This window comes from Trichoplax adhaerens, genomic scaffold (genome assembly GCF_000150275.1).
Source record: "Trichoplax adhaerens TRIADscaffold_1 genomic scaffold, whole genome shotgun sequence".
NCBI lineage: Eukaryota > Metazoa > Placozoa > Uniplacotomia > Trichoplacea > Trichoplacidae > Trichoplax > Trichoplax adhaerens.
Genome location: NW_002060943.1, coordinates 6,320,965 through 6,347,882, shown reverse-complemented (window position 1 = coordinate 6,347,882; position 26,918 = coordinate 6,320,965). Strand labels below are relative to the sequence as shown.

Here is a 26,918-nt window from a genome sequence, read left to right as displayed (position 1 = left end):
TCTTGTAATATTTAAAGATTTAAGTCATATATATAAACATGGCATAATTAATATAAATAAGATTACGGTAGCATATTTACTCGATCCTAAGTCAACCCTAAAGCTAATAGTAAACGCTGTAATGTAAGCAAATTTTTAAACCTGTAAGTTACAGGATCGTATTACCGTAATAGCGCTAAATTCCTAACTACTAATAAATAAATACAGATTTCTACTGAATCTTGAAACAATGTTAGATACGGTATGCTTTTTCAATTAATAAAATAACCTAAAACATGCGACCCTTTATGTTAATTAATGATAGGTCAGATAGAGTTATATTTATGGTCTTAGGTAAAAGAGAAATTCACTAAATTTTAATACTTTGCGTAAATACTTGTAACAAATCGATAATTTTATTCCTTTTATATTCAGTAACCTGTCAGTTTATCCATCTCATCACCTCATCCAAAGGCGCTATTTACTCGTAATGGCACGGATACAATAATATCCGCATTGAATACTATCCACATGCTTTATTTCTGTTAACCTTAAATACCTCGTAAAATACTATAATTCTATTGACTAACGATAAAATTTTCGATTCGACTAGTTTCTCTTTCTTATTCTATCAATTTAAAAAGTACTGGCTTATAAGTACATAAACCAGAGGTACCCTAATCTTAAAGCAACTCTCCTCAAATAATTTATGGGCGATCACGACATGTACCCTTAGATTGCCTTTCACGCATTCAAAATACCTTAAATAAAAAGGATAAATAAAAATTGGAATGGACAGAAATTAAACATTAAATAACTAATAGTAATCATCTTTTACTTTGATGAGAAAATTGATTTTAAATAAAAATATAATTGAAAACTTATACTTTAGCATTCATAGCACATTGTCTAGCTTTGGATATTTGGACAATAGTTAAGAAAAAAATGACCAATAGCTCTAAGAATGTCTTGTCTAGAAGTTGAAGAAAGAAAATCTACCCACACTAGTATGACGAATTTATTATAGAGAGAATATAGTAATAGGAGCTCATGCATTTGAAAAGTAAAATGCTGAAAACAAGCCTGCATGATAATAAATGATGTAGACTAATTGATCTTAGAAGGTATTGATTTATAAGGATGCGGAAGAAAGATGAAAGATTTTTTGCCAATAAGGCAAGTATAATTAGAGTCAAACTGGTATTTACATGATTAATAAAAATCCACTTGGATAATAATAGAACTTCAAGTTATCATGATTATAAGATAACAAAAACGATGAAGTTGGACTATTTAAAAAATAAAATCATGCAATCAGATATCATCCCGAAATATGAATGTATTGTGTCAATTTTGTGCCAAAATTGTGATCAGTCAATAAAATGAACCAGGAATATGTATGATAATTTTGACTAACTTCCACCCGATAAGAATAAAATAGTGATAGTCAAGCTAGGTAAACCATAAGGTTATTTTATAGTCGATTACATAAAAAGGAAATTATCAATTGGATAGGGAAGGAATGACTTAAGGGGATGGATTGTTACCAAATGATAACTTACCACAAAATAAGATCCTATCATGGATTGTCGACTGCATCGAATTTCATGGAGTAATAATTCTTGTAAATAATGATCATCATAGCAGCGATGGTAGATATGATCCATCCTCGTATCAATAGCTTGAAAATCAATATCATAACGATGGCGACAATAACTACGTAATTTAGGATAAATATCTTGCACAAGTTGTTCCCGTTCCTTGATAGTATCTGTAAAATACATTGGAAACAAGTCACCAATTTAGGAATTATCCTATTTTAATAAACTATAACTACAACTAAGTTTCATACAAGATCAGAATAGTTGATAACAGACTTTGTTTTCTTGAACATTCTTTTCCGACTATAACTTTACTGTGTTGCTAAGGTTGGTTTCTATAGACCGTCATTACAGTATGCATAAAGGTTGAGCAATATATTAATATCTACATCTACTTCTTTCTTCCTTTGAGTGACTTGCTTTTTACCTATCCGTATATCGCTATCTTTAAATTGATAATGTCCATGATGCATACAATTTATAACTCTCTTTTTACATACTGTACAGTTTACATGGAAAGATGCTCTCTTGTCTAATTTCAGTATCATAATAACCAGTTAAAATTAGTTTGATTCGTGGTCAGTATGCGCAAACAAAAAGGTAGCAAAAGGTGCTAAGGGTAAAGGATAGAAATTTTGTTAACAACTGCAAATAGAAGCTGTTCTATAGTTAAGATTGTTAGGATTGAACTTGTGTATAATTAAAGTAATAAAAAAATTGAAAGAATGATAGATCTAGGAACGGGTGAATGCTGTAACATAAAAAAGTGAAATGGACGATCAGATGATAATTTACCTGTCGATGTAGAAACAACATAAATTCGGATCACTCTTGACTTTTGTACTGGTAAATTAACCAATTTGCCAGTAAGTAGTCTTTGTTCTGCTTCCTCCATTGGTAAGATCGTTGTTTACGCCTGGACACTTTCCACAAATTCCAAAATTCTACTGCTAATCTTAAAAATTGAGTAACATTCAAACTCTCATCATTTTAATTTTTTCTAGATCAATCAATTAATTGAATCTTAATCTACTCACATTTTATATTATTCGCCAAATAGCTCTTTTTAAAGATTATTTCCTACACATTAATAAAATTAACGGCAACATTTTTCTTCAGTATCTTTTTTCTAAATTACCATGAATGACGATTATAAAACGATGGATAATAATGCAAGTTATTACTGTACTATAAATATCAACTTAAAAACGTGTGATCGCATTGAAATCAAGACCAATAATGGTATTTTAGACTTTCAATAAAAGTGTGTTAGTCAGACCAATTAATATTACATACTTGTTTAGAATGATGCTAATACAAATCAGCATAGATTGATAATAAGAATCGTCGATGAAAATGAAAAAAATCATAAAAATATTGAATTTTCTAAATCTTGCCTTCTCTACACTTGTACACAGTTAGTTATGAAATGTCTTGAAGATAAAAAAGAATGAGAACAAGGAATAAGCAGAAGGAGGAGCAATCATCATAATCGACAGGAATAAAAGCTGATAAAGTCTAATCATGAAAGCTCGACTGACTGAGACTACTAACTAGAATATTATACAGTAAATAGAATATTAATATACAATTACATTGTCAACAAAATAGTGAGAATTTATTCGAAATTTATCATCGATTTCTCGCTTGAATTATCCATTACTTCAGTATAGTTAATAGCCAAAATATTATACCCATTTCATACATAGTTGCATTAAATATATCGATCTTCTTTACCGTAATGTTTTCGTGATTTTCTTTGACGCAGTATCTAGTTTAATTCAGTGCATAAGCGACGATTAATTTTCCATCCAAACTGACATTCAGATCAGTGTAACCTTAATTGAATAGAATATTTTAATAAAAATATTGGTCTGAATATCACTAAAGAGTAAATCTACTAATATCTGTTCGTACTGTGTATAATATTCTTAAATAGGGACAAATCAATATTAAGTAGAACAATAGATTGTATGATGAATTCTTGTCTATAGCCAATTGCTTCATTACAATTACTGCAAGAACAATATCGAAAATTTCTTTATTCATACTAAATTCATGAAGAATAATGTCCATACTATACGTTCATTTTCATCTGGTAGTTCCTTCTGTTACACATATACTATGCGGTACTTATAAAAGGCAAAAGAGTGAAGAAAGTATCCGCGTACCTATTGTTTACACTTTTAGCCCATCATAATAGCCACTATAAAAGCAACTAATTTTAAACTATTCAGGATATTTCTGTACTAATGTAGAAAAAGTGTCCGAAATTGACTGTCCAAATTTATTGTTCGGTTTTAGTATTATATTTCCTGACATATATTTTCCTTTAACTCATTCTTTTTCAATTGATCGTTAATTAATCTATACAAATTCAACTGCTCAACTTTATCTAACAACAGCCAATAGAATGATTTTAGTATTGGGTATCATAATACGGGATAGAAAGCCATAGGAATTGAGGGGAGATTGTTAATTTAAATTAGTTGCTATGGAAACCAAGATCGACCACATTGAAGTATTTTTTAACATATGGTTACTATCTAAACTGGAATAAATTATACATAAAAGAAATTCTTAACTTCCATAATTTTACGATGTTGCCATGCATCCATATTAAGTAAAAATATACGGATAGATTAGCAACGAAGCTTTACTAACTATGGAGATATTCAAAAAAAGTTAAATTTGTGTGCACGTATATGCAGCTCGTTGACACTTGACATTAATTTCTCCTATAGGATCGTAACATCTGTGTATGCTGTGAAATAACATGGAGACTAGAATCATATTTGATGCACTCAGGATATCTATCTTATTCCTGTAATAAGCTACTTATTGTAATTATCGGTTGTATATAAGTGCGTATTAATAGCAGTAATATTTGAGTCATGATTGTAGCGCCGTATAGCAACATCGAAACTAATATCACATCTTATACTCTATGAAGATATATATCTACTTCTACAGTGTAATACTCATCTTGATATCCGCTATACATACGTGCTAATGTTATTCAAGCAAATTTGTTAATATCATGTAATAACATGAAGACTATGGTCATAGCCGAGGCTCTAATCAGAAATAGAATTTAATGCCGTAATAGTTTGCTCCAATTTCGGCAATTGGCCAATGTGCAAGTATTGCAGTTGTCAGATATTCATACTTGTTAACAACATATCGGATATTCTCTTAGAAATAGAGGTAATTCTTTACACTTAGCTGCTAGATAGCTGGTGCTGATTAACAGCAAGGATATTATAGAAATAACAGTTAATTTTTTAAAGCAATCTCGAGCATGCTGTTATACTATTAAAAGGAGAACAGAACTTCTTCTTGCAATAAATTACTAGATGCAGTGTCAACCAACATTACCAACATTTCAGTAATTCTCGCCTATGATAACAATATCAGAAGTACTATTACTTTGTGAAAATAAATGTAGCTTCTTCCTGCAGTTTTCTCTAAATATATATTACTAATGTCATATACATAATATCTGCGATCCACTGTCCAATATTATTCATAATCTAGCTGCATCTATCTCTTAGTAGCAGCTATTCATGCTGTAGGCAATGCTAAGAATTTTGTAACTCCCGAAAAGAAAACGAGGTTATTCTTATAGATGGCTATTCAATTTCCGCGTAGTAAGTAATTTATATCATAAATACTATATCACAACTCATGTATTAATATGTTGAAAGTTAACGTCTGGGAACTTTATATAAGTGCACCAGGTAAGGATTAATATTTTGTGCTTAATACTTCATTAATGGATAAATTCTATAAGGTTATGATAGCCTTCTGTTGTAGCTGTCTACAATTTATTCTAAATAGAAGGCTACAAAGACCTTACATGCGCTTATATAGTAACTAAACTACTAGATTTGGCAAAAAATGGAGCAAACCTGTAGATGCAAGTGCATACTTACTCTTAATATGAGGAGATACAATTCTTATTTGAATTAGCATAAGTCGATACCTAAACGAGAATCTAGTTTTTAAGGATAGTAAAAATAATTTCTTACCGTTTATTGGCATAGGCTTTCGATATTCTCATCCTCTCTATATTAGAAACACAACACGATTACTTTAGTGCGCCAAAAACGTATATCGTTGGATACGCGTTAATAACTAAAGTAAACAATATTTTAAGGGTTATTAGAAATTATAAACTTTGTGTATATGAAATTTGTAGGTATTATTATCACCGATAATGTATTTTGTTTGTCAAATTGAATTAAATCATTTAATAATGCATTTGTGAATTATACGCGTATATTGTTCGAAATACCATACCTATTTTATTTTCAGCTACGTATAATAAAAACAACAATTTATTCCCAAGATATTTTATATTAAAAATATACTATTGATAAAAATAAATTGTGAATGATTTTCATTTAACTACGATAATAATAATGAAGTGTGTAGTACTGTCAGAAAATAAAACATCGATTTCAAAAAAATAATTAGCTAATAAATCAAAGGAATACTTGCCTACTCTGCACTGTATCGGTTTCCGTATTGGTGGAACTATTTTAAGTGACATACTCGTACATAATATTGTTGTCAATAATTAAGAACTGATAACCAAGAAGATCAGTATCAATGTTTGTATTCATTTTCATGCAATACTGGTCAATTTTTAGTAATTTACTGTTTGTTATAGTTATATCGAGTCGATCCTACTCTAACTTTGTAGAAATTAATAAATTATTACTATGGAAACTACAGCGATTAACGTAGGATAAGTTAATATTAAGATTATCACAAATAAAAAAATTCAAAATCCCAAATTAGTTAACCACATCACTAAATCATTTTGATAGTTGTTTGATGGAGCTGATTAAATAAAGAATTTCAAGCTCTAACTAAAAGTATCTAATTACCAGACTCTTCGCTGTTTAATTAGCGATTCAAAATAGTGACCATATGTGATATTTCTTGATTGTTAGTTCCTACTTTCAAGAAGACTTCAAAGTAGATAACAAATATCTTATGACGTAAGTAAAATTTCGCCGTATGTATTAGAAATGCATTGCAAAAACTAACCCTAACCCTAGTCCGTTCTTTAAATATACCAAGCAATCGAGATGCCAAATTCTCAAAAATCTAGCAATAAAAGATCAGATTTAATTGAGGTAAGTTGGAAATTATGTTGGTGGTTGAAATAATCAATAAATTTAATTTCAAGAAGCCATACATTGTCAAACCTAATTTTACGCATATTTTTACAAATAAAGTAATAGTTGATGTCCCACCGGTAGGGTTATTATTCCCGGGTATAATAGCCAATTTTGATTCTTATTTACATCGGGTATTATCTGCATGTTATCTTGTCCTTTGTCATCTGGTCCTATTATTTTAATCCTCTCTATAATATGATAAAAAAATGAAAGTTTACTTAACATATGTCATCATTCATACTATGCTTTCCAACGTTGGTTTCATTTGCCAATCTAATAATGATTAATTTAACATATGATATGAACAAAACATGCAATGCTCTTGCTCTCATTACTTCAACAAAATGCATTAAGTGAGTTATTAAATTGTTTCCCCTCTCTCCATAAAAACAGCCGATAATCAATCGTGTAACAGCAGAATAACTCTCTAATTCTCTTCTAATAGACGACGAAATGAACCCGCTGTATAAGTCACAGCGTTTTGAGATGACAGTTAATTATAGAACTCTCAAGACGTATCTTTTATGGACCTTTCTTGTACTTGTTCCTTGAGTGGTGGCAGTGCCTCTACGGTTCATGTTGAAGAAGCTTATGCTATAAAATTAACAATTTTATATACAGCACTGTACTCTACCTGCTTACTGACACTTCTGTTTACATAAGTAACATTGAATCAAATTACATCACTGTACGCCACGGGTAAGCTTTGCGATAGTCGACAGTGCACTGCAGTCTACTCTGTGAGCCTTGACGCATAGGCGTATAAATAGTGTCCAGAGCAAGTCATTTGTTACAGTTTTGTACCTATATGCCGGTCCGTCTGCGTCAGTTTCAGTCTTTCAATTATATTTAGATATGGATGAGTTTAGTTTTATTATTACTTCATAAAATGATAAAGTGATACAACGTAGTATTTAGCGTCTTGTTAATACAGTAGCTAGATAGTAAGATGATATTTAATTATCGTTGTTGTAATTAATTGATACAGCTCAGAGTTTCTTGGTAGCTAGGACATAATACAGTACTATAATAGGACATTGTAGCTCCATGATACTTTTGAAAGTAAATTTTTTATTGATCAAGAAGTCGTTAAATTAGCATGTACTACAACGATACTGACACTAACACTACATAGAGGGAAGAGGAAAAGCTTTTTCCTCTTTCCTTAATGCTGACGCTATTACAATATCGATTTTGGTCCGACATATTGCTTGGAATGGAGTTTATATTCGTACCATACTACACTACGCTGAAACGTCGACACAACAACTACAGTACAGCCGCCTTTCTTGTTGCGCTGTATAGCTTTCTTGCTCGCTTGAATCTCTTGACTTTCTATCATTATAAAAGACAGTTCTCCTCACTTCTATAATGATGATGCTGTAATTACAAAGATTTTAAGTTTTTAAGCCTCATACCGTATTGCGCCGAAGGGTTTCTTCAATTTGTCGACTACTATACCGCGCTGCGCCAAATGTTTAATATACAGCTACTACCGTCGCAACTATTGCTACCACTAATACAGTACGCATAGTGTCAAATGGTCAATTTAAAGAGCACAGCAGTAATACTGCCGCAGCGATTGCCGAAAATGCGTTACCGACACACATATAATCATTTTAATATCAGAGAAACAATCCTATTCAATCTATATATATTATTCGTTCTTGCTAAAAGTATGGAAGTAGCATGTATTTTATGACTTTTTGCTATCAGCAATCATTGTAATTTACTTATTTCCAGTTAACGACTAGGTAATTTTAATAATTTCTAAATGATTATTTTACGCTCTACAAAATTAGCTCGCCGAGTTATTTAGCTACATATGATGTTCAGGTGCATAACTTGGCAGCTTTCAACCATCTCGTAAAACATAAATGCAACAAGAGCCTTCAATCATACTATTTGTGTAGGTATTGTATTTTATTAAACTGTTTTCCAGCTTTGAAAGCCTAAGATTAGCTATCAGGTCCTGATTGCACTTGTGATATGGTACATATTAAGTAAGGTGGCGGTAAAACTTGTAACCTAATATATAAAAAATTACTGCTCTTATCGACAGAGTATCAAAATCGTTTAGCTCTCATATGTTTTAGACATCATTGTATGATGTAATATATTCTCAGTTGAAATTATATTAGTGTTGTAGTCAGTAAAAGCCCAAACATAGCTTCCAGATGTAAAAACCTAATGAGTGACCCAGGATCTGCTGGTACTTACATGTCATACAGTCTTACAGTGATTAATACCACTGTGTGCAAATTAGACTTTAATAAAGCTAAATACAGCAATTTTCGCTATGCTTGACATTTTAAATAATTTTTATTACATGAAATAAGCATTACTTTATGTTCTATCCTACGCTACGATATACCGTATCATAATTTCGTCGCCTGAAGAGTTTGAGTTTCAGACCAGTTTTAGAAAGGCATATCCTCTTACTGCAACTTCTTAAAAATTTTGTGATAATCCGCTCACACTAATAACTCTTTCAATCATTTCAAAAGTTGAAAAAGCCATCCAAGTAATTGTAAATTTATGAAGAACTCTTTTAGAACACATCTTAAAATGTAATATTTCTATAGCACGCCTTATTTACGTATCTTCGGTAGCCATATTAAAAACAGACCTGTAACCACGTTATGATATATCCAATATGCATTTGATATACTAGTTTAAAATTTTATTAATCAAAGACTGACTGTCCGTTTACACAAGGCATTTGATATATGCTACTTTTCAATTGGCAACATCCATAACGTGAAATTATAAATCTGATAAAATATATGAACATGAATAAATTTTGTATCCTTCGTTTTACAATTATTATCAACGTGAATTCGATTAAGTTAATCGCTTTGGTACCATCTTCACAATTACAGAACTTCCTATCACTTATCAGTCAAATACACCCATATGGTCTAAATTGCAAACACTTGATGTGCTGAAGCATACAATGAATAAATGCTAGATACAGTATAAACAGTAGTTATATTTTAGCGGAGCCATTACATATTAACTGACAAGTACAAATAAACTATTTGATTGGAAAGAGATCTACTGAAACAGTAGAAATCTTGTATTATTATTATAAAATTATTAAGATTTCATTGTGAAATTTCAATCTTGCAAGGAAGATCTAAATACAAGAAAAGAATTATAGGACACAATGCAGCATATCATGTTATATCTAAGATATATGTTTCATTTATAACAATCACCAAACAAACTAGTTCAATTCTCTAGATTTAGTTTTTGTCAACACTATCGCAACAAGAAAGAGCATGTTTGGATAAGATACCAACTAAGATATAGCATCTGTAGCCTGGTAAAATAGAGGCGCGCAATATTATATTAAAATTTTACAAGAAAAATAACCACTTCCATACTAAAGTCATGACATCAGCTACTAGCACATTCCACTAGTTCACGAAGCGACGGCGAATTTATCATTATATATTTATTATCAATGTGTTCAGCAAGACCATTCTTATATAATCAAAGGATCATAATTAATTCTTGCAATTTGCTGTAAGCCATGTTAGACCTTCATATAACCCATCGCCTGTTACTGCGCAGGATGGCTGAACATACCAATTTCGATCGCGAATTTTTATTAAACCCAGTCTTTCTTGAATATCTTGAGGCTTCATAGCTAAAGAATACATTTTACGTAGAAAAATTTTAATAAAACCTCCACCAAGTATCAATTGTAAAAGATAAAGGCTGATACAAATGGCCTACGTGCAATGTTTATAATAAATTTGCCTATCAAATCTAAAGCTGTAACATACCATTTTCCATATCTTGCTTATTGGCAAACACTAAAATAATTGCATCTTTCATTTCGCGATCATTGATTATTCTATGTAATTCGCTTCTAGCTTCATCAATTCTCTCTCTGTCAGCACAATCGACAACAAAGATCAATGCCTGGGTACCCGTGTAGTAATGTCTCCACAAAGGGCGAATTTTATCCTGTCCTCCAACATCCTATGTTAAGATACCCCAAAATTTTCAGTTATGTCAGATTTTCATTCAGTCAAATTTTTAACGGCTTATATTTTCCTTTAGCTTAATTTTGATATTGACAAGTTGTCTTGCTAACTTTTACGCATAGAGATAAGTGATATCAACTTACCCATACATTAAATTTAACATTTTTATATGTAACTGTTTCGACATTAAATCCAACGGTTGGGATAGTCGTAACTGATTGTCCCAATTTTAATTTGTATAAAATAGCTATTAACGAAAGGATAAAAAGTTATTTTTTCTTATACATCAACAAAGGCTATAAAGGCAGCGATATTATTAGAAAATTATATCTGATGAACCTTATTGAAAACTACAAGCAGAATGTTAAGGGATGTTAAAAATTATAAATTATTTTAATAATTCTATATACATCAAAATAATAAAGCAATCGTTTGAATTTTTACTTGTTTTCCCAGCAGCATCTAAACCAAGCATCAATATTCTCATTTCTTTACTACCAAAAAGTTTTGAGAGCCACTTTCCCATGTTTTGGCTTGAAGATATGAAATTTTCGGGGAATTATATGAAAAAGTAGTAGCTAAAAGAAGGCAAAAGGACATTCTTATTTATTTGAAATTACTTAAAGCAAGGTAAAGTTGATGACATATGATGTCTATAACTTTAAATGTGTGAATATTTTGGATGGCTATCAGAGATTCAAAGTGTTGAATAAATTTTTAATCAGCTGCAGAGAATCAATAAGATAAACTTTGAAAAACATCAAGGTAGTATAATGCATCATAACGAGCGAGGTTAATAATCAATTTCTAGCACCCATGATATTGAATTATATCGATACTTTATTGTACAGTATTTTTGCGAGTCGGTATTAAAACAAGGAGTGAACTTAAAATGATAATATTCTGTAAAGCATCCTATACGTGCTACCGTTAAATTACCTATACATACAGTACAGTATATATGTACATATTATCATGATATGACTTTATTGTTAGTGTTTGTCAAGGGGTGCTAAGGAAAAAGAGAGAAGATTTTCAATTCCACATTAGAACGAATAAATTGCTTAATCCAAGTAATTTGCTTTCGGGGCAAGGTAAAGGTTGTTCAATTGAATGTACGCTTGTATCCTAATTAGTATACAGTAACAGGCATTTGTAAAGTTGAATTTTTATTGTACTGTGTTCTAAAAGCGCATTTAATTATAATTCGGCATGATATCACATGTTCGATGGATTAAAATTTTAATGATTTGATTTATTAGTGATTAGGAGTAACCCCGTAGGCAAGTGTAGAAACCAAGCATCAGTTGTGTTCAGTACTACCATATATTCGACACTTTCATTTATCCTTATTAATGATGGTATTCTTGAAAGGTATCGAAAGAAACTGTTGCGTAAGTACGTGCATACGGACTTGTTAGCATAGTTATTCTAAGATAACACACGGACAAAATTGCAGTACTTGACTTGTTAGCAATCGTAATAGTGGACTGTGTCTGTTATTCCAACGATGAATACGAATATTCATATAAGGAAGGTTGGTTTCATATTTTATAGACGAATATTTAACAAATTTCGTCAGCTAGAAAATAAAATTTTAAAATACTGTCCATTGAACGGCAAAATATTTACTATTTCTTCTGTTAATGTAAGTACTTCTACTGTCAAATAATGAAGTTAACTATAAAGTTTCACTTTGGAATTAGCAAAAAAGTGGCCACCGGCGTGGCGTGCATGTACTAACTAAGCACTACACAATACGTACTTTCATTTTAACGTTTTCAACTTTGTTATTGTACTGTATATCTTGAATGACTATTATCACGCTCGATACAGTATCATATTTTCATTTTACCAACTAATAGTTCGAAGTGATATCATATAATACTACAGTATATATAGATATATATTTTACTTTTGTTAGTTCTACAAGTGCAATATTGACTGTATTGTATACTAGAAGGTAAGTTATCGCTACAACGTCGGGCAATAACTTTCAATATTTTGAAGCAACTAAGTAAACTGTACTGAGTCTTGTGAATACTTTTGGTATACCAATATTTTCAGCGGTATTGTATTTATAACTTTGAAAAATTATATTAGTAATACGTGTATGATGACGAAAAACTAGGCACAAGGTTAATGGCTAATTAATGAAATGGCATTTCGTAACGGCTTATTGAAGTCAGAACACTTTTGTATACCAATATTTTTAGCGGTATTTCATTTGCAAGTTTGTATATAGTATACGAATAATTGCAAACATTAAAACAAGGTTAGGTAATGGTTCATCAAATGGTATTACTGAAGGGCTTATTACAATCAGAGAAGTGTATATATAGAGAAAATTCATTGAAGGAAGAGACATCAATGGAACTTTTTTCCGATATGGAGAGTAGAACAACATGAAAGACAGTAGGATGGATAAAAAAAACAAGATTGTTCATATTAGAATTGAAAAAACTGCCTGCTGTTATGACTAAGAATTTAGTTTTTCCTAGCGACAGATTTAGTATCAAGACAGCAACGTGTCATTTTCATAATACTACTACGCTGTAAAATGGTAGGCGCACTGTATGGATAGATATTATATGAAAGGAGGCTGCAACTCTTAAAACGTGCTTAACTTGATTTGTGAGGCATTTTCAACAGTCTTCAAAGCTAGCGTTATTTAATTAGTGTATAATGTACGATTCATTCACTCTAGTCCATTTTTTCAATTGGAAAGAAAAATTGACTGAGTCCACATCCTAATTCATACTCTCTTCTTAATCCTGTAACAAAACTCAGTCAAGGCACCTACATGCAATCCGAGTGTTTTTAAATTGCTGTTAAAGACACGTAGAATAGTATTTTAGGCGAACGATTAAAAATGACAAGGATAAAATATGTTTCCTACCCGTATGTTAATACTGTATATAAGACATTGACGTCAATTACGTCCATTAATTAATTACGTTACGGAAGGCAGAACTGTACGCGTATTATTCCCGATTTCAATAGGATTGAAGGAAAAATTTTCCAGAAGAAATGAATCATTTCTGATTTTACTACTTTAATCAATAAACTAAATTTGATCGTCAGGATATTAAGGCATTATTTAGGATATAGTCCTAACCAATGGCGAGATTGGAACGATGACATGATTAGCGTGATATTATTATTAAACTACAGGCAGGAGTTGAGCCATTTCAACCATGAAGGTTTTTTTGGTACCTGTGGTAAAGACGGTAAGGGCTCTGTGTCCGCACCATATTCATCGTTATGACGTTGGAGGAAAAGAAAATGAACTCGCCTTGAAAATCAGTGTGTCTATGTGTGACATAAACGATAATAGACGCGTATTATGATGATGATAATAATAATTATTGTAAAAATGCATGATGATTTTATCATGGACTACCGTAGCGAGATGGTCTGCTTTGTAGACCGTGGACCTACTTTATATCGAGTTGGAAAGGAATGTAAAATAATTACTTCAACATGTACTGTACGTACAACAAATACAAGTTGCGATATGATTAGGGCCTAATGGAAGCATTGACTTTGGCATAAAATAGAGACTGTGTAGAGTCGAATTGCAGTATTCCTGCAATATTTCTACTGGCAAGAGAGCTTTTAGTTTGCCATGTTGCAGCTGTTACTCGACATTCAAGTTCATCATTTGGTGGCATTGAATGGCAATAGTCATTGAAAGACACTTATTCCAGAACCTGTTGTCAAAGTCATCAAAGCAATATGTATTGTATTGAAGAGCGCGTTGGCGATGCTGCAATAGTTAGACTCATCCAATAGCAACTGTCTGATTTGGCTAACTGATATTAGAAAGGCAACGAATAAAGAGATAGCTAATAAATTAATCATAAGGATGATTTTAGGCTATGTTGGAGCCATTATCCCACTTCAAGCGGTATCCCAAGGTAAGGTCTGGTCTGGCTGGATACAATAGTTTCACCACTACGGTCGCAAGTGTACCGATGGGTCTAAGCGCATCCTATAGTGTACAGTATATACGATAGAGTAGACGAAAAAGGGACAGTGACTGAATGCAAGCGATTGCAAGTGGCCTACACTGGTGAATGGGGTCGTGAAGCGAGTCAAGACTTACCGTATTTCCTTGCTGCAAGATTGATGCAGTTAATTGATTGACGGTTTATAATGTCTAGATGCAAGAAAAAATGTCTTTTTAAATGGTGATTGTGTTGTCGACAACAAGCTAGAGCAGTTACACTGTCCAATCGACGGGGAAATCAATGCCAATGTCTTTCAATTCCTTGTCAAATTGCTAGTTTTACTACCACAGTGATAGCACAACTTGGCCACTGATTGACGTTGATATCAGAATGGCGCGATGCATCCACGCCCAAGCGAGAAGAAGCGTCTAACTGTTGAAGTAGGTTCCTCTTGGCAATCTTTTACACTAATTTAGTGAATGCATTAATCCATAGACAGTTGGCCCAATCCTCACTGAAAGCTGTCTTTGACTAACAAGAACACGAATGCGATCTCACCAAGCAAATGGCCCCTACCACCACTGTAAAAAGGTGTGGACTACAGACTATGTAGAGTTTGACCTACAGTACAGGAGGTCCCAAAGAAACTTGCCAATGCGCGTCGACTAAGAAAAGGCCGCCGTCCAGTGCCAGTACAGTACCAGTACGGTACTGGTACAGTACCAATAAAGTACCAGTGCAGTATACTGTACACTGTACACTGTACAGTACAGTACTGTACTATGGAATCGGAGCACGATTTCACATGTGAAGTGACAATGTACTGTACAGTACAGTACAGTACACACTGTACACTGTACACTGTACAGTACTACTGTGTACTGTACAGTACTGTACTATACTGTAGAACCCTTCTTACAATGTACTGTACTGTAGAAAAACGCCAGAATTTATACAGTACAGTACAGTACAAGTATTTTGGACTTTAACGGGTAATATTAGTAACTTGAACCCATTTCATGTCAATTGAAATTACTGTACACATTGGCATAAAGCGTCTTATTGCCAATCCAATGATACCAAATTTGCCTAATAAGGACTTGCAATAATAATTGGATGTAACTTCAATCAGCGGGAAAGACGTACAGTACATGAGACATCGTGTACTGTACACTGTACGCTACAGCACTGTACTAAAAGCTACAGTATTAAACAATCAACTATACTGTAGGATTGTATGGAGCAGTGCTGTCATACTGTACAGGGTCACTACTGTGAGTACTGTCTACTGCACTCAGTGAGTATACTGTACAGTGCTGTATTCGGTAATAAAACAATCAATAATAAAGTGGTGACTTGGTTCACAATTTGACCTTAGCCATCAAGTCATGAACTGTCCGGACTCAAGTCCAGTAAAGTACTATACTGGACTTGACGGTAGAATGTCCTAAAATTTCGACGTCCACTACTGTACTAATACTGTTCATTTTGCGAAGCACAACAGGCACAGAAAAATTCATACTAGTCAGGACCATTTCGGCCCTGAGTTCTTCCATCTTGAAAAGTCTATCCGTCCGAGACCACTCGCTTGTACTGTACAGTACAATGTACAGTACAGTACAATACCGTCTACACGCAATGGACTATAGTGTACAGTACTGTACTGTACTGGGCATGGTCAGAGACCATGTCTGGGTAATCGGGACTGTGACCTAAAGCACGCATGCGCACCTAAGCGGCGCGAATTGAACTCTCCTTTCAAATGGGCCAACGTATCACAACCACAAACGGTGTTCTACTCCATTGGTGCGCCGCCATTCTCAGCACTTTCCTTAGCTCTTTTACTTCCATTGATCTCGGATACAGCCATCTCTTTAAAGAGTAATACAAGAAAAGAATTGACCAAAGAAATTACCAATCAAGATTCCCTTTGGATCAACTTAGAATAACAGGTATACGACCACGGCAAAGAGATACATCAATCTGTTGTCATGATTTTCAAGATGGGCTGAAGGAGGTTTATTTATCCTTCATCTTCAATGGATCAAACTGCTTCATTCACTGTAGTAAGAGTGGATAATATAGACAGAGCTAAGTCAGTACTAGCTGATTGCATATGACCTTCTAGAGGAAAACTTGGACTTGACCAAGTCTAGGCAGTAACGAAGAATGGCTATCGACTTGATTATTTACCAGCATTAGACAAATTCCATTTCTTTCCTGCAATCGATCTTGTAGTAAGCCAATTTAGTACCCTGTAGCAACTGGAAGTCAAGCCAATACGATTGACAGTAGAGAAAGTAGTTTGAATACTCGCAAACTGCAACCAACCCTAACCTACAGTAATACTCTCGTCAGATTCTGTCCCAAGTTAAATAAAATCTATTCTACCTTAAAAAACCGTTCAGGGATTCATGCTGATCCTACGACGGCATGATAACGTTGCAGACAGTGATTTGCCACACAAGAAAATACCGAATACGATCATCACCAAGACTTGACCATCCAAGCCATTGATCTTATGTCTTACAGCGTGATCAAATTGCAAATAGTGACTTGGTGGCAATCGAAATAGAAAATACGATCCAATTACAATTGCTACCGTTTCCGATGCCGCTTGGATACTAATTTTTCTTCATTACCACATGACTTACCAAGCAATTTCATCCATTGACATCAATTTGTTGTTGATCATAAAACTTGTATACTACTGTACGAGTACTTACACGCCTATCACAGAACGAATTTGCTATAGCACATAATGTTGTTGCTTGTGATGGTATGATAGTAGTCAAGTCAACAGACCTACTGTACAGAATCATGAACGCCAAATCTGTTCAAAAATGATGCTAAAATTAAAATGGAAACAGCTTATTGACAGCTCTAGCGTGAGCTTGAACGAGTTAGTACAGTAACAGTAAATCACATCCAAATATACTACACCATCACCTAGAACTTCATATTGTAAAAGTTAAAATTGTTAGTTTAATACTTTAATCTAGTACATCCAAAGTTATTTTTTGTCAGAGTCGTTGTACTCTCCTAGAACAAATGATAAACCAGATAAGTAGTAACTCCAATCTCTTTTACCACTTTTCTAATAACCATAAATAGGATTGTTGATACACATCTTACTGAAATATGGGAATAATGATGTCATCATCATTCCTTCAGCAATATTACCAACACAATATATTTCTCGAATACTATAATAATATATGTATCTTTAGATTGCATCATGTCAGAAAACGAACTCGTTTCTCAAACAGAAGAATGCCTAGCGGAATTACCTTTTTCTCTTATGACTACTGAAATGGTAGAGAGGATTTGGCAAGCTGGCTTCTACGAAGAGGATGGAGACGAATCTGAAATTTCAATCCAAGACGTCAAGCCATATCTCAATGCTATGTTGAATTTTCTTCAGTGCTGCCATCGTTGGATTAACGATGATCAAGACAGACAAAAAGAACGAATAGGTAGGTTAACATGCCTGAGAGTATTTACCGCTGCATAGTGTAAAATAGAGTTTCCAAGCTTACATGATAAGTAGTATTAAGCCATCATGAGGAAGCTGCTTCATGTTGTGTCCTTTGCACCAATGATAATATTGATACGTCTAGGCGCAGATTTTCAATCACTAAATCAACACTTTTATTGATGATAATAATTAAATCGTTCTACAAATGCTATCGTTATTTGAGAAATGAGAACTAATATATACTGCCTGACTGGCCTACTAAATATACAGTATACTTATAGATATATATATATTATCTTACTTGTATACGTCGAGAATATACGTAAAAACCATAGAAAGCTTCTTTATTTCATCTTCAAACTAAATTCAATATTTGTAATATTTTGTCCTCTGACTACATGAAACAGACTTCTGGATAGTGTTGAAAAATAGTGGAATATCCGTTAAAGTCCTGTTGACTTTTCTTTCTACCATCATCAGATTCCATTCCAAGGTAAAGTTGATTATCATATTTGTCTTCACTAATGCTGCTATCACCTTCTATGATTCAGCTGGCTTGATGATATTGTTATTGAATGGATATTTCAATTTCCATCGTCATTGCGGTACTCTGTTCGTAAATGAAAGGACGAGTATCACAGCGAAAAAAATGATATCACATACTTTTCAGTTATGCGATATTTATTGACTAATGTGCATTACTGAAATAGATTATGACTTATCTGAATTGTAACTTGTACTGGTAGCTGACGTCGTCGCTAGAAATATGCGCACTGTATAACACTATAGTACGCGTATATACGTATTTCACATGCCGATACTACGCTATGATTCCTTTACACAAGCCGGCATATCTTCCACTTAAAGAAAATACGGACACTGTTGATTTGACGTCAAAGAGTTATCATCATTGAAAAAATCTACTATAATTTTATCATCAACTTCTAAAAGTGGCTGTCTTATAAATTATAGACAAATATTGAGAACATGAACAATTTGGCCGCCGTGCTAGCAGCAAATATCTATTCTGCATTGATTAATGTTCATGGTAAGTACATTATGGAGATACCACTGTTGATCGTCGTAAATAGACACGCAATGTAATTAATAGGTAGACTACATGTATATTTTTAGTCATTTCTTGATAGCATGCCTTGCTCGATAGTTTATGCTACAACGTATTGATAGAGATGGAATGAGTACACTTACTGTAAGCTGGCGTTACTTGTACCTACTTAGCAAAGTAATTTACTATTAGCCGTTTCGTTGTTAATAATGGCTAAATCTAGTTTGATTAGGTACGTTACCATCAACATTCACAAGCCTACTATTATAATTATTAATATATTATAATCTCATACAGCTTGCTTTAGCGTTATAGTTTATTCCTTACATGCCCTATTTTACTACGAGTTGTAAGAGATTTATTCAATAATCTCGTAGCTTAGGGCAGTACAACAATTACAAGAGATTATCAATTATCTTTACCAACCTGACAGTTAGTGATTATTAAATTACTATGGATGAATATTTTTAACAAGTAAATAATACCCTATATTTATAGGTAGTAGAGCTTACAAAGTATTTCAACCTGCTCTTATACAAAGTGCGATGAATTTGCTCAAATACTGGCCCGGTAATAAAATTACTGATTGCAATATTTATTGTTGCTACGTCATAAAGGCATAGAATGTACACAATTTATTCTTATAGAATTATTATTACCTTACAGGCCTTAAAAACCTAACAGCTAAGAAATCTAAGAAGAAATCTCGAGTTAAAGGAAGCAGAAAGCGTAAAATTGATGAAGACTTTAGTGATGGCAATGATGATTTGATGGATACGGACAGCAATAGCCAAGATGTAGAATACGCTCAGTCTGACGCCGTAGTGCACTTTTCTTACTCTTCACAAGACCTAATGATTGCTTTGTTGCAGGTTAAAAATTAAAGGCCTATTTTTCGCCTAGATTGTAGTAATATCTCAATCTCTTATTGTTATTTACTATTACTAGACCATTGATAAAGCATTAGCTGGAACTAATGTCTCCCTTAAGGATTTTCAAGAATGCTTTAATGGTACTCTACATTCACTAATTGAACTTACTCGATTGCCTGACCGTAATATGTCTAAAACGTTCGACTGGATACTGCACAAGTAAGCTGAAACGATGACTATTTCTGTACCTATCAATTACATCACGCTTTCATAGTTTATCAAAGTCCTGCCTGACGATTTGACTATTTTATCTGTTTTAATAAAGCAGTTCTCCACATACAGAAACTGTTACAAATCTCATTTTTAAGGTAAAGTCTGCCATTATCGGAATTAGTGAAAAATGCCTAGATAACACACATCTACTTGCAAATTGTAGGCCTTAAGTAGATTAATTTTGCCCCAACATGGAGATCCCAAAGAAAATATAAATAAGGTAACTCATTCCAAAATAAGTTATCGACAATCTTAAATGATGATTGATGCAATTGTTACACTAATCCTATAATTTCATGATCGTGTTTAGATCTTGAAGTCTCTTTTGCCTAACTTACTTTTGAGGGAAGACACTACTCTCAAGAAAGCAGCCATGTCAGGACAATCTGCCATACCAAAGGAATTATTAATTATCCAAGAAAATACAACTGACTACATTTGGTATTACTTTTGATTACTTTTAGACGTGCTGATTAATTCTATTCTACGATAATTTCAAATCTGTACTTTATACAAGTTCCATTAGCACCGTAACTTATACTTCACAACTCTTTATTTTTACCCATAGTAATTTAATCAACGAGGCTAATGAAGGCACTGAAGACAGTGTATATATTTTCGTTCAACATTTATGCGTGAAAGTCCATGACAAGGCAGAATACAGACAAAAAATTACTCCATCGATCGTTCGTATCATAGGAAAGCTTTGTAATGCAACGTTTATTCGAATTCTTGCATGGTTAGAAAAATATTGTAGAAATCATAAGGCAAGTGACCTACCTTTCTATCGCCACTAATAGTTACATATTCTAACGTTCATCGAACTTTTGCTTCAATCTCAGGTGTCGAACCGCATCTTTGGTTTAGATTTGATACAGTGTATGCTGGAGCGGTTCGCAGTTATTGTTGGTAAGATCATAGTAGACTATAACATATCCACGGCTGTCTACAGCTAGATACCATTTTATCATGCTAAATCGTTATATTTCAGACGGACTACAAGACAACCCGCAAGATTTTACCGCAAGTTCATTATTACGAATAATAATATCCCGCTGTCTTGACAAAGCGTCATCGTAAGTGTAAATAAAGAATTATTTATAATTGCAATTATATTATTTATGATGCATTTCCATTCGAATATACTACTGCCTCTGATCATTAACAATTTATATTTTCTAACTTTTTACTTCAATGAAAGAGTTCGTTCCAAAGCTTTATCTGCTGTTGCTGCTTGTGCGCGTTTAGAGTGTCGAGTTGTTTCAGAAGCTATATGTGAAGCAGCGGTTAGTAAAATTACCGTTGTCACTAAAATTGTGGATGAAAGCCACGAAGTAACGGAACGAACAACAGGTACAAGTTAAGCCTTTATTACCGGTTTATGAACGATGTTATTAATATACGATATTACATCGTGTATTTCGATATGGTACTAAAGGCAGTAAAAATTGAATTCATTAATTGTAGCTCGATTTGGAGGTCCAACATCTAAAGTAAATTTGCTAGACGTTGTCAAACGGCGAATGGGTGATGAGAAGCCAGGAGTGCGTAAATGTGCTATTCAAGCGCTGGAAAGTTTATTGAGCCTTGATTTACAATCAATGCGGTCAGAGGTAATAGAATTCGTAGTTACTCCGAGTCTATCAAATCTGTTCATTAAGAATATTAACACATCACGGATTTATTTGTAATTGCAAGCAGGATTTTTCCACCATCTGCGATCGTTGCCGAGATGTATCTGTCTCAGTGCGTAAACAAGCGATGTTATCATCGACGTGTCTTCTCGAAAGATGCCTTGGCAATGAAATTTACAGAAGGTAGTATACACGTATTGTACTCGTCGTTGTCAATATTAAAATAGTATTTCGAATTCTGTAATAAAACTGATTAGAAAATGTTTTAATACTGTATAGATTATGGCTGGATGGCATTTTACCGCTTGTTTGCGATCGTGAAAGTAGCATTCAAGAAAAATGTTTACAAGTACTCTATGATCTTACGTGGAATAAAATCGTTAGACTAGATCCTGAAGAATCTCAACTAGGCTGGCAACTTTTATCATTGATAGCAAATCATGATAATGCAGAAGCAAAGCAAGTGCCACTTTACCTTTGCCTATTAATAGCTTACGTAAAATTGAATATAAAATGCATATGTTAATAATTTTCTCTTTCATTTCCTAATAGATTTTACTTTGAGAGAGCTTGCAGTCAATGGTGCATTGGAGGCAAAATATCTGCAAATGATGTTAATCGGTTATTCCGTCAAGATTTTGACGAATTCAAACAAACTTCTTGGTGGTTAATTTCAGTGACAGCATCGTATATCACCAGCTTTAATCCAACCTTGGTTGCTGATTTTTGGCTAGATAATGATGACTTTTTTGGTTAGTGTTACTTTAGCCAGTTGAAATTTACGTACTCATGCTGCATTTCCAATGATCCTTTAATTGGATTTGATATATCCACAAAAAGAGTTTACTTGCTAACACATTTTAATGTTTACAGGTAGGGACGATATTTTGCATTGCTATGTGTTGCAAACGATTAGCAACGTTGCTAACCGTCTACCCGTGGAAAAATATCAACTTGTATATAGCAAATTACAGCGAGAACTACAAAAATGCCGTTGGACTCCTAATTTAATATCAGCTGGAATAACAGTAATCCATAAGTTTAGCGAATCCGAAATGGGAATTTCTAAGATTGAAATTAAGCAATGGAGTAAAGCCATTATGCAAGAGTGCTGTAAACATATATGTCGCATTTCTGAAACTAGATCCTTAGGTAAGTAGCATTGAAATATCCTAATATTGATATTGCATTTAGTATCTCTCTTCCTTATCTTTAAAAATTACTAACATTTCTAGAGGCATCGGCTCTGGATAATGCTATTAATCGAATCTTTTTAATTGGAGAAATCTCTATGGTAAGCCGCTACCTGACAATGTAAGATTATTGTAACCTCATAAACTAAGAATTTATTTATACCTTCATATGTAGGTTATACCTGACTCCGTTCCTAGTGCCATCTTTTCTGTGTTGCAGAAGATTGTTCAAGGTTAATGTTATAATATAGTAATTCGTTTCTTTACTACAATACTATGTATCAAAAATTAATTTATATCATTATCACATTTAATTGTATATTGCATGTAGATAATTCATTTTCAGTACCGCATTGTCTTCGAGCACATGCCGTTATAACCCTTGGTACGTCTACGATGATGATAATTTCAGATTCGAGTAAAATCTTGAACCAGTGTCTATAATGATTCATCATTCTGCAGGTAAATTGTGTTTACAAAATGAAGAATTGGCAAAGAATTGCGTTTCTACGCTAGCTCAGTGCCTGGATTCTTCAAAGGACGGAGCGTTACGAAACAACATTATCGTGGTGATGTGCGATCTTTGCAAACGGTACTATAAATTATAAACTAGAAAATATTACTAAAGCGAGGTCAGACTATTAAAAATGCCCTCTAAGCAGAAGTTTTTGTTTCTTTTAGATATGCAACTCTAATTGATGCCTATGTATTGAACATTCTTGCGTGTCTGAGGGATTCAGAATCGTTAATAAGAAAGCAGACACTTACTCTAGTTACTCGATTGTTACAGGTTCATTTTCACTAGCTATTCCGCTGACATTATCAGTTTTGTCATACTTGTAAAAGTCTATCTTATTCGAGTGAATTTCTATCAATTTTTTATAGGAAGATTTCTTGAAATTGCGTGGAAATACATTCTATTGCATTGTTGTGGCACTCGTTGATCATGACTCTGATGTCAGAAATATTGGTAATTTTAAGTGTTTGCAATAAGGCTTATTTAGCTTGCTACTGATAATATTTTCATTCTTTAGCTGAATTTTGCCTATCAAATTTAATATTGTCGAGGAATCCTTCGATATTTATGAATAACTTCATCGAATGTATCTTTAGCCTCAATGACTGTGCATCTCATCCAGGTTAATAATTACAATCAGCAAGATCTATATCAAAAATGTAATCATGTACAACACCAATCACTAACCTTCGACCTGCATTCCCTAGATTACAATAGAATACAGTATAGAGAGCGTGAAAGAAAGTTATTCTCCATTAAAGGCGACAATGGTACTCAAAGAAGGTAATTTCATACCCTCGTAAATGCCTGACTTAGAATGTAATGATATTGTATGTGTGTTCACTATTCAACTATAGTCGAAGACAACGAATTTATGAATTTTTGTTAAGCCATATGCCTGATGAACAAAAATTTCATCTAAATGCGAAAATTTGCCAAGAGGTTCATATCAACAATTACAACATTATCGACGTTAGAATTAAATAAACTTGCATGCACGATTTTATAATAAGCATTCGTATATCGTATTGTAGTGGTGTTAAAAGCAACTTATGATGCTACAGGTTCTAGGTGCTTTTGTTGATGAAACAATGCAATTGAATGAAATGACATTTAATGTCCTGAAGGATACATTTACTATTCTGAGAAGCAAGGTATGTTAGAGCGATTATATTGTTTCATTATTATTAACTTAATCATTATATAACTTAGCAATGTTTGTTCAGGAAATTAAACTATCGTCTATGAAAAACAATGATGTTAATGATCTCCTTGATGAAGGCGATTTAGCTGGCGCTGCAATCGCTACTGCAAAGTCTAAGATTTTAACACAAGTATGCCAGACCAGTAATTGTTAACCGTAGTATCTATAAGTTTTATTCTAACTCATCGCTCTAATTTGGGACATTAAAGGTTACAAGAAAAAACACGATCGAGAATATTGTACCTATCATTGTAGCCGTCAAAAAACAGGTAGTTAATACTGTACAGATAATATTATTTTAAAGTACTTACGAGTCTTTTATTAATGCTAGCTTGAAACTATTCGATCCCCGTTATTGAGAGACATGATGCTATACTTGAAAGAACTGACCAAAGATTATCGTAATGAACTCAACGGTAACAATATTTTCACGTAAAATACAATATATTCACTGTATGAGATTAAATGTAAACTATAATGTCTGCTCTAGAAATATTGGTAGCCGATAAGCAACTTGCCGAAGAATTAACATACGACTTGAACAGATTTGAAAGAGAAGAGAAAGAACGGAGACGAAGTCATACAAGACTTTCAGAGTCTTTTGTACTTCAGGATCAAAAAGTGATATATTTCATCAATTTAAGCAGTCTTCAAATGAAGTTTCTCGTTACGATTAAAAATTTTTAAATTTATTATTTGTTATCAGAATACTTCCATATCAACACCCGAACGTACTAACCATCCAAATACTAGCATAAATGCTACCCCACGATTAAGCGCCCGACGGCATAATAATAGTTTCAATACGCCTGCTCTTACTCCGGCTAGAGTCAGATGTATTAATAGAATGAATAATACAAATTCGGATCAATTACAAAAAACACCTGTTACTTCTCGACGTTCACAAGAGGTAACGAACGACTACAGTATTGTGTGATGGACTTTACATCATATTTTTTACGTTAACTCGTAATATTATCATTAGTATTCAAGCGATGCTGTAGACATACCGAAAGAAAATGAAAGAGCAATTAGTACACCATGCGGTTAGTTAATATATCGTTAGGCGTTATTTAATCCTGCCGTTGACATCAATCCACAAAATTTAATTGATTAAATTATCCTCTCTTAGGACAAGTTTCTCAAGTAAGTTTCGGAACAGTAATGTCTTCGTCAATGGCAACCAATAAATCCCCTATGCCTACTAAAATTCCATTGAGATTGTACAATAAAGGTATGAATTTACTATTGACATCAAAACTGTAGTATCGTTATAATTATTCCCTATTTCGTAAGTACTCTAATATGGTAAATCTTAATTTAGAACAACCAATAAAGGAGCAAACGTCAAATGAATCGACAGATGTAGTCTATCTATATTCTCCAGAACAACCGTAAGTAGTAGCTACTCCCATTAATTTAATTTTGCTTTGCTCACTGTTCGCATTTGGGCTTATTTGAATAGACTTCCGAAACCGAGAAAATGGAATGTACGCCAATAGCTTACTTTGCCAGTAAAGACATTACAATATACTCAATATATTTTAATTTGTATGTAGTTCGCTTCTTCTCCGTTAATTTATCCCGAAGTCAGTTATGCTTTGTAAATGTTAGCAATTTCTTTAAATGGATCCTTACGCTGTTAGTTTCTTGCAGTTTTATAGAGTACTGTATATACCATCTGATTCTACTCTGAAGTCATGTAAGAAAAAACGATTTATTTTTGCTTAAGAAACTACGATACCTTTTAAATATAAAATGCTAGAAATTACATGTTGTCAAAGTTGTGAGATTTTCATCGACGTGACACACTTTAGCTTTGAATCGGTTTAATCTTATATCATAGCTGGTCATATTGAGATCTTACGATTTGTTAACAGGCAACAACTTGAAATCAGTCTTTTAATAAAATGATTTTTAATGTTGTTATGAAACATATTTCTTGTACCATTACTTAA

At 33.2% G+C, this 26,918-nt stretch overlaps 2 protein-coding genes across 2 annotated transcripts; one reads left to right on the top strand and one right to left on the bottom strand.

Annotated features, from left to right (window-relative positions):
• Positions 1-10,284: 10,284 nt before the first annotated feature.
• TRIADDRAFT_49674 (uncharacterized protein) lies at positions 10,285-11,296 on the bottom strand (the record flags this gene model as incomplete). The annotated part of the gene is made up of 4 exons (XM_002107924.1): positions 10,285-10,427; positions 10,567-10,765; positions 10,914-11,017; positions 11,215-11,296. 4 exons carry the CDS (start codon positions 11,294-11,296, stop codon positions 10,285-10,287), a joined length of 528 nt encoding a protein of 175 aa, XP_002107960.1.
• A 6,665-nt stretch (positions 11,297-17,961) lies between these two features.
• TRIADDRAFT_51986 (uncharacterized protein) lies at positions 17,962-26,462 on the top strand (the record flags this gene model as incomplete). The annotated part of the gene is made up of 32 exons (XM_002108699.1): positions 17,962-18,199; positions 18,609-18,694; positions 19,174-19,249; positions 19,766-19,837; positions 19,934-20,139; positions 20,216-20,358; positions 20,465-20,507; positions 20,576-20,632; positions 21,255-21,321; positions 21,404-21,488; positions 21,614-21,765; positions 21,880-22,025; positions 22,111-22,229; positions 22,599-22,798; positions 22,920-23,198; positions 23,282-23,340; positions 23,415-23,472; positions 23,571-23,624; positions 23,702-23,831; positions 23,921-24,029; positions 24,125-24,209; positions 24,274-24,378; positions 24,464-24,539; positions 24,614-24,698; positions 24,821-24,910; positions 24,983-25,090; positions 25,170-25,229; positions 25,667-25,870; positions 25,946-26,006; positions 26,093-26,194; positions 26,285-26,354; positions 26,426-26,462. 32 exons carry the CDS (start codon positions 17,962-17,964, stop codon positions 26,460-26,462), a joined length of 3,462 nt encoding a protein of 1,153 aa, XP_002108735.1.
• Positions 26,463-26,918: the final 456 nt, after the last annotated feature.